The sequence below is a fragment of the Macrotis lagotis genome, chromosome 4 (assembly GCF_037893015.1).
Source record: "Macrotis lagotis isolate mMagLag1 chromosome 4, bilby.v1.9.chrom.fasta, whole genome shotgun sequence".
Lineage (NCBI taxonomy): Eukaryota > Metazoa > Chordata > Mammalia > Peramelemorphia > Peramelidae > Macrotis > Macrotis lagotis.
In genome coordinates, this window is record NC_133661.1 from 70,037,540 (window position 1) to 70,046,031 (window position 8,492).

The 8,492-nt window shown below is 36.4% G+C and overlaps 1 protein-coding gene across 1 annotated transcript; it reads left to right on the forward strand.

Moving 5' to 3' along the window:
• The first annotated feature begins 259 nt into the window (after window positions 1–259).
• Window positions 260–869, forward strand: LOC141519904 (ubiquitin-conjugating enzyme E2 N-like). The gene has a single exon (XM_074231868.1). The coding sequence runs from the start codon at window positions 260–262 to the stop codon at window positions 659–661; it is 402 nt and encodes a 133-aa protein (XP_074087969.1). The 3' UTR covers window positions 662–869.
• Window positions 870–8,492: the final 7,623 nt, after the last annotated feature.

Consider the following 8,492-nt stretch of genomic DNA (forward strand, 5'->3'; position numbering starts at 1 on the left):
TTAGACTATTCTTACAAGAGGGAGAAAGGCCTTGCATTCCCAGTCAGACACCCTCCCGATTCTGTTAGGGAGTGAAACAGTGGTCTATTTCCAGAAAGACCTTGCATTGATTCTGTTAGGGAGGGAAATAGTGGAATACTTACAGAGAAGAGACCTTGCAGTCTTAGTTAGCCACCTGTTTGATAATAGACTGGGAGAAGAGTAGCTTGCCTTCTCTTGTTTGATAAGTACCAAACTAAGAAGATAGTAGAGAGACAAGATGGCCTGGCTGCCCCACAGGATCATCAAGGAAACCCTGCGTTTGCTGGCAGAACCAGTTCCTGAGATAAAAGCAGAACCAGTTGAAAGCAACGCCCATTATTTTCATGTGGTCATTGCAGGCCCACAGGATTCCCCCTTTGAGGGAGGGACTTTTAAACTTGAACTATTTCTTCCAGAAGAATATCCAATGGCAGCTTCTAAAGTACGTTTCATGACCAAAATTTATCACCCTAATGTAGACAAGTTGGGAAGAATATGTTTAGATATTTTGAAAGATAAATGGTCTCCAGCATCGCAGATCCACACAGTGCTGCTCTCAATCCAAGCTTTGTTAAGTGCTCCCAATCCAGATGATGCATTAGCAAACGATGTAGCCAAGTGGAAGTCCAATGAAGCCTAAGCCATAGAAACAGCCAGAGCATGGACTAGGCTATATGCCATGAATAATATTTAAATTCAATCTCAACATGAAGTGTGCATCACTTCTCCTGTTCTGCGAAGACCTCTTCCTTTTTTGTTTGCATTTAATGGACACAGTCTTAGAAACATTACAGAATAAAAACCCAGACCATCTTCAGTCCTTTGGTGATTAAATGCACATTAGCAAATCTCTGTCTTGTCCTGATTCACTGTTGTAACGCGTGAGCAGAGGCTAGAAGTATCATCTGGATTGTTGTGAAATTGTTTAAAAGCAGTGGCCTAGCTCTGCTTTTATTCATTTCTCCCATCATGGTTTAAGTATCAGCACTGTGAATGAAAGTAGTTGTCCGTTAGCTGCTGGGGTGTGTCTTTTTTTCTTCTTCCAGTTTTGTGGGCTCCTTTTCGCTTTTTATGGTGATGCTAATTGCATTGGTTAAAGCAGCTAACCAGTTGTACTTAGAATATGCCCTCTAGCCAAGTTTAAATCTTTAGACGCTGTAGATGGACAAGCTTGGTCTTTTGAACAAAAAAATGGGAATATTAAACATCACAGCCCTCACTAATATCGTGATTCTGCTGTCAAACTGTAGAAATCTCCCTTCAAGAAAAGCTTTGACCATTTTGTATGGCTTGTCTGGAAACTTCTGTAAATCTTCTGTTTTAGTAAAATATTTTTTGTTATTCTACAAAAAAAAAAGAAGATAGTAGAGTTCCTTAGAACACCTTGTATACTCAGACAGTAATTCATGTAGCTAGATTACAAAAAGGTCATTAGAAATCTTCTTTTGGGGCAATTAGGTGGCGCAGTGCATAGAGCACCGACCCTGGAGTCAGGAGTACCTGAGTTCAAATCTGACCTCACACACTTAATAATTACCTAGCTGTGTGGCCTTGGCAAGCCACTTAACCTCATTACCTTGCAAAAAAACCATAAAAAATGATACCATCATCTGGATGGTGAGGTAATATTTTATGAAAATATTTTATTCTTCTCTTTGTTGCTGGGTAGATTTTTCACGTAAAGATTGTAATTCTGAAAACCTTAACCAAACAGGTTGGAAGAGAGGGGGCTAGGGAGGGAGGAAATGTGCTAGGCCATATAATCTTGCTCAATTGTCACCTCAGGGCAGCTCCTTGTTCTTCACTACCTCTGTGAGACTTGGAGTATGCCCTTTTCATGAGAGAAAAGCCAAAATAAACTTTCCTTCTTGCTCAGAGGAGTCTATATTTTTTTAAGTGGATTTTTTTTTAGGTTTTAGCAAGGCAAATGGGGTTAAGTGGCTTGCCCAAGGCCACACAGCTAGGTAATTATTAAGTGTCTGAGACTGGATTTGAACCCAGGTACTCCTGACTTCATAGCCTGTGCTTTATCCACTACGCCACCTAGCCGCCCCTTTTAAGTGGATTTTTGTCCCATATACTTGTTATTTCCTGTTTCTGGCTGTTTTAACAGATTTAATTGAGTAATGAACCAGGAAGTGATCATGGTTTAAATTATTTAGCAGCAATTTCATTGTTATGTAATAATTATTAACTGGCCTATCACTTTTACCCCCCTATGAACTGGTTAATTCTGAAGTTCTGTGCTAATCTGGAGAAACAATATGTGCCAGCTGCTGTGGCCAGTAGGGTGTGGTTCAGAAAGGACTTGCTTCTGATGTTATTCCTTGGGCTGAACTAGAGTGGGCTAATTATAGAGACCAACTCTTGGGAAGGAAAAGAACAGGGTCAATTAGAGCATTCAGCACTATTAACTTAATTAATAGTTAAGTTTTAGTAGGTAAAAATAGCCAGTGAATTTTAAAAGCTTAAAATAGTGTTGGGGACTGTCAAATTTTTTTATTTAATAGATTTTCATTTTCTTCCCAGTATAGTTTGCCAAGATTGTTTAAAAAAAAATCATCAGTCATGTAAGTTTATAGTTAGTAGGAGATTCTTAAACTATAGCATATCTTTTGCTCTCTTTAGTTTAATGGATTTGTTCGTTAAGTATGATCATGTCAACCTTAATGGAAGCAGCTCCTTTCAGCAATTCAGAAAGATAAGACAACCCTAAGAGACTGGCTTATGGACATTACTATCCCATCAGAGGAAGAAAAACAAAAGAAAACAAAACCAAAAACCCTACAAAATCTAAATTCACACTACATTCACTTTTAAAAATTTTCTCTTATGTTTTTCTTTTCTAATTGTTTTCTTCCCTCCCCCCTTAATCCTAATTTCTTATACCAAAAATGACTAATCTGTAAACATGTTAAACACAAATGTGTATGTACAATATTTATCTGACTGTTGGCCACAGGGGAGGAAGAGGGATGGGAAGAGAGGGTGGAAGGAAATTATGTAACTTGGAAATATGCATATGCATGTGGAAAAACTTTCATAACATACAATTGAAAAAATCAAATAAAATATCAATTGAAGAAAAAAATAAGTTTGATCATATACATTCCCAATATTGGTGACTAGGGACAGGCACTAGACTGGAGCTATGATTTCATAAGTATAGGAAACTCTTAGGTGAGGAAATTCTCTCTTTACAATTCAGGTCATCACCTCTTGTGTAATTTATAGTCCTAGAGAGTTACCTAGAGTGGAGGTGGAAAGCAATAGCTTTATCATAAAGTCAGTGTCCTTTGCTGGTGGCAAAAACATCTCCTAGCATTTTCTTATCATTGGAAGGATAATAGTGTGTAGAATTTTGTAAAATAAAACATCACATACTTAACCTGCTGTACTGAAACTTTCAAATGAAAGAGAAGAGAAATTGAGCAATTGTGTAATCTTCATTGGGAAGGTATTTTGAAGAAACTACTTCAGAATAGTATGTAGCACTATATTCACTACTTAGTTGTAAATGTTCTAAAAGCGAATATTAATGCTATGTACCTAATACTTTAAATCTATTGTTGACACATTTCTTGGGTTGGGATTTTTTTTTGGTTTATTTATTTTCTATTATTATAATAATCTTCTTGCATTACAATACCCCCCCCCCAAAGAGAAACCTCAAGAATAGAGAGAGAAAGTGTACTTCGGTATGCATTCAGATTCTGACTACTCTGTCTCTGGGATGAGTTGCCTTCTTTATCATAAGCCCATCAGAGAAATTGCTTCAATATTTTCCCCACATTTGCTATTAATACCTATATTTCCCTCCATTCTATTCCTTCCCACTTTCATTTATTCTCTCTCCTTTCATCCTGTCCCTGCTCCAAAATGTGTTGTATCTGAGTACCTTCTCCTACAATCTTCCCTCTCTTCTATCACCTCCTCCCCCATTTCCCTCTCCCCTGTTCCACCTTATCCCATCCCTTTCCTCTCATTTTCCTCTAGGGTAAGATAGATTTCTATACCCTATTAAGTGTGTTATTTTCTCTCTAAACCATTTCTTTTTTGAAAATTTTATTTATTTAAGGCAATGGGGTTAAGAGTGACTTGTCCAAGGTCACACAGCTAGGCAATTATTCTTAAGTGTCTGAGGCCAGACTTGTAGTCAGGTCCCTGGAGGGTCAGTGCTCCATCCATTGCACCACCCAGCTGCCCCCTCTCTGAGCCATTTATGATGAGAATGAAGACTCATTCATGTCTCCCTCATCTTCCCCCCGTTCTACTCCATGGCAAAAGTTTTTTCTTGACTCTTTTATATGAAATATATTAACTTACTCTTCCTCTCCTTTCTCTTCCTCCCAGTACTTTCCTTTATCACCCATTGACTAATTTTTATTATATATTATACCATTATATTCAACTTCTTCCTGTGCCTTGTCTATATATATGCTCCTTCTAACTCCTCTTATAAATGAGAAAGTTCATAAGAGTTATCAGTGTCTTCCCATGTAGGAATACAAACGGTTCAACATCATTAAGTTCCTCATACTTAGTCCTTCTCGTCCATCCCCTCCATGGTTCTTCATCTGAGTCCTGTTCTTGGAAGTCAAACTTTTGGTTCAGCTCTGGTTATTTCAACAGGAAAGTATGAAAGTTCCCTGTTTCATTGAAAGTCTATCTTTTCCCCTGAGAGAGGATGTTCAATTTTGCTGGGTAGTTGATTCTTGGTTGTAATCTGAGCTCTTTTGTCTCCCGGAATATCATATTCCAAGACCTATGAGCCCTTAATGTGGATGCTGCCAGATGCTATGTGATCCTGACTGTAGAGCCATGGCAGTTGAATTGGTTCATTCTGGCAGCTTTTAGTATTTTCTCTTGAACTTGGGAGTTTTGGAATTTGTCTATAATATTCCTGGGAGATTTTCTTTTTGGATCTCTTTCAGGAGGTGATTGGTGAATTCCTTCCTTTTATATTTTACTCTCAGATTCTAGGATCTCAGGTAAATTTTGCTGTATTATTTCTTGAAAAAATGAAGTCTAGGCTCTTTTCCTGGTCGTGATTTTCAGTTAACCCAATATTTTTTAAATTATCTCTTCTGGATCTGTTTTTCAAGGTCAGTTGTTTTTCCAATGAGATAGTTCACATTTTCTGCTAATTTTTGGTTCTTTTGGTATTGTTTTATTGCTTCCTGATTTCTTGCAAATTCATCAGCTTCCTTTAATTCCATTCTACATTTGAAGGAGTTATTTTCTTCAGAGAGTTTTTTCCCTCTCCTTTTTCAGCTGGCCAATTCTGCTTTTTAATGCATTCTTCTCCTCATTTGCCATTTGAGTTGTTTTTTTTTCCATTTGGCCTAAACTGTTTGTTTTTGTTTGTTTGTTTTTAGAATTTTTGCAAGGAAAATGGGGTTAAGTGGCTTGCCCAAGGCCACACAGCTAGGTAATTATTAAGTGTCTGAGGTTGGATTTGAACTCAGGTACTCCTGACTTCAGGGCTGGTGCTCTATCCACTGCGCCACCTAGCCACCCCTTAACTGGTTTTTAACATGTTCTTTTATTCAGTATTTTTTTTGTATTTCTTTCACCAAGCTGCTGACTTGGTTTTCATGATTCATTTGCATTGCTCTCGTTTCTCCTCCCAATTTTTCCTCTACCTCCCTTAATTGCTTTTCAAAGTCTTTTTTTTAACTCTTCCATGACCTGAGCCCATTTTCTATTTTTAGTGGAGGTTTTGGATATAGAAACTTTGGTTTTGTCATCTTCTAAGTGTGTATTTTGATCCTCCATGGGACTGAGTGGAATATTACCAATAAAGCCATTTCAGGGTTAATATTCCTAGTGAAGTCCTTTCAGGGTTAAGAAATATTAAAGAAAGGACAAACTTTCTCAAAGAAAGCCCCTTGTATTCCAAACAGGGGACTATTTTCCTAACTTTTGATAAGGCTATTTTACTGACTACCAGAAGGATAGTAGACTTTTTCCCATGAGAAAAACCTTGCATTCCAAAGAAGCAGGGTAAATTTCATTACATTAAGAGATACAAAGGACCTATTGCAATAGAGGGGAAGAAGGGAGGAGGTGAGAACCACTTGAATCTTACTCTAATCAGATTTGGTTTAAAGGTAACATAAATACACTCAGTTAAGTTACCTTTCAAGTATTAAAAGGGGAAAAGGGGAGGGGGGAGGAAAAGGGGAACTAACAGAAGGAAGGAAGGGAAGAAGGGGAAAAGGGAAAGGGGAAAGAAAGGAGAGGGGGTTGAATATAAGAGGGCAAACACACTGAAGGTGGTGGTATTCAGAAACAAAACACTGGGGAATATGGCTAAAATGAAAAAGGGCAAAATATAAACAAAGGGAAGATAGCATGGAGGGAAATAAAGAGTTAGTAATTATAACTTTGAATGTGAATAGGATGAACTCTCCCTTAAAACGTAAGCAAATCGCAGAATGGATTAAAAACCAGAATCCTACAATATGCTGCTTACAAGAAACTCATTTGAAGCAGAGAGATACATATAGAGTAAAAGCAAAATATATTTTGCTTCAGCTGAAGTGAAAAATGCAGGGGTAGCAATCCTTATCTCAAAGTAGCTTCAAAAATAGATATTGTTAAAAGAGATAAGGAAAGAACCTGTATCCTCCTAAAAGCTACCATAGACAATAAAGTGATTTCAATACTGAATATGTATGCACCCAGTGATATAGCATCCAAATTCTTAGAGGAGATACTGAAAGAACTACAGGAAGATATAGACAACAGAATTCTACTGGTGGGAGACCTCAACTTCCTGCTCTAAAATTGAGATAAATCTAACCATAAAATAAACAAGAAGGAAGTTAAGGAGGTAAATAGATTGTTAGAAAACCTAGACATGATAGACTTATGGTGGAAATTGAATGGGAATAGAAAGGAATATACTTTTTTTCTGCAGTACATGGCACTTACACAAAAACTGACCATGCACTAGGGCATAAAAACCTAATAATCTATTGCAGAAAGGCAGAAATAGTGAATACATCTTTCTCAGATCATAAGGCAATAAAAATTACATGCAATATTGGGCCAGGGAGATATAGACCTAAAATTAATTGGAAACTAAATAACCTCATTTTTAAAGAATTAGTGGCTCAAACAACAAATTATAGAAAGAATTAATTATTTCACTCTAGATAATGACAATAACGAAACAACATACCAAAATTTATGGAATACAGCCAAGATAGATGTCAGGGGATACATTATATCTTTAAATGTTTACATGAATAAATTAGAGAAAGAGGAAATTAATGAACTAAACATGCAACTAAAAAAATTAGAGAAAGAATAAATTAAAAACTCCCAATTAAATACCAAATTAGAAATTCTAAAAATTAAAATAGAAATTAATAAAATTGAAAGCAAGAAAACTATTGAACTAATAAATAAAACTGAGTTGTTTTATGAAATAAAAACAATAAAACTGATAAACCTCTGGTTAATTTGATTAAAATAGAGGAGAAAACCAAATTGCTGTTATGATAAATGAAAAAGGTGAACTCACCACCAACAAGGAGGAAATTAAAGTAATAATTTGAAATTATTTTGCCCAATTCTATGCCAATAAATTTGATAGTCTAAGTGAAATGGATGAATATTTACAAAAATTTGAGTTGCCCAGGTTAAATGAGGAGGAAATTAAATACCTAAATAACCCTCTTAGAAAAAGAAATTCAACAAGCCATTATCGAACTCTCTAAGAAAAAATCTCCAGAGCCAGATGGATTCACAAGTGAATTCTATCAAACATTTAAGGAACAATTGGTTCCAATTTTATATAAATTCTTTGGAAAAATAGGTGAAGATGAAACTCTTCCTAACTCTTTCTATGACACCAATATGGTGCTGATACCTAACCAGGAAGAGGTAAAGCAGAGAAAGAAAATTATAAACCTATCTACATACATAATTAAATATAAAATGACATATAAAACAAAACCAAAATAATATTGGAGATGATAGAGTTAATAGCAAGTGGGGGATCAGAAAAGTCCATGATACAGGAATTGGCAGTTGAACTGAGATTTGAATGAAGGTAGTATTTTAAGAAGATGGGAGGTAAAGAGAGAGTGTTTTATGCATGGGGGAAAGCACTTTTAAAGTACAGAGATGGAAGGTGGGGTATTGCTTATGAAGAAGGAAGAGCAAGCAGACCTGTTGGCCAAGAAGGTGATGGGAATTAATTGTAATAAACCAGGGGGAAAGTATAGCAGAGTCAGACTGTGAAGGACTTTAAATGCCAGTCAGAGGAGTTTTTAATTCATTCTAGGAGCAATGGGAGCTTGAGAAACTTTTTGAGCAGAGGAGTTACAGTCTCTGATCCTAAGATACATAACAGAGCCTGAACACAAACTCAGATGATTGCATTACCTTCTGGTTGGTCTTCCTGCCTTTTAATTATGCCTACTAGCATTGCATGCTTCATTCAGTCATCAGTATCA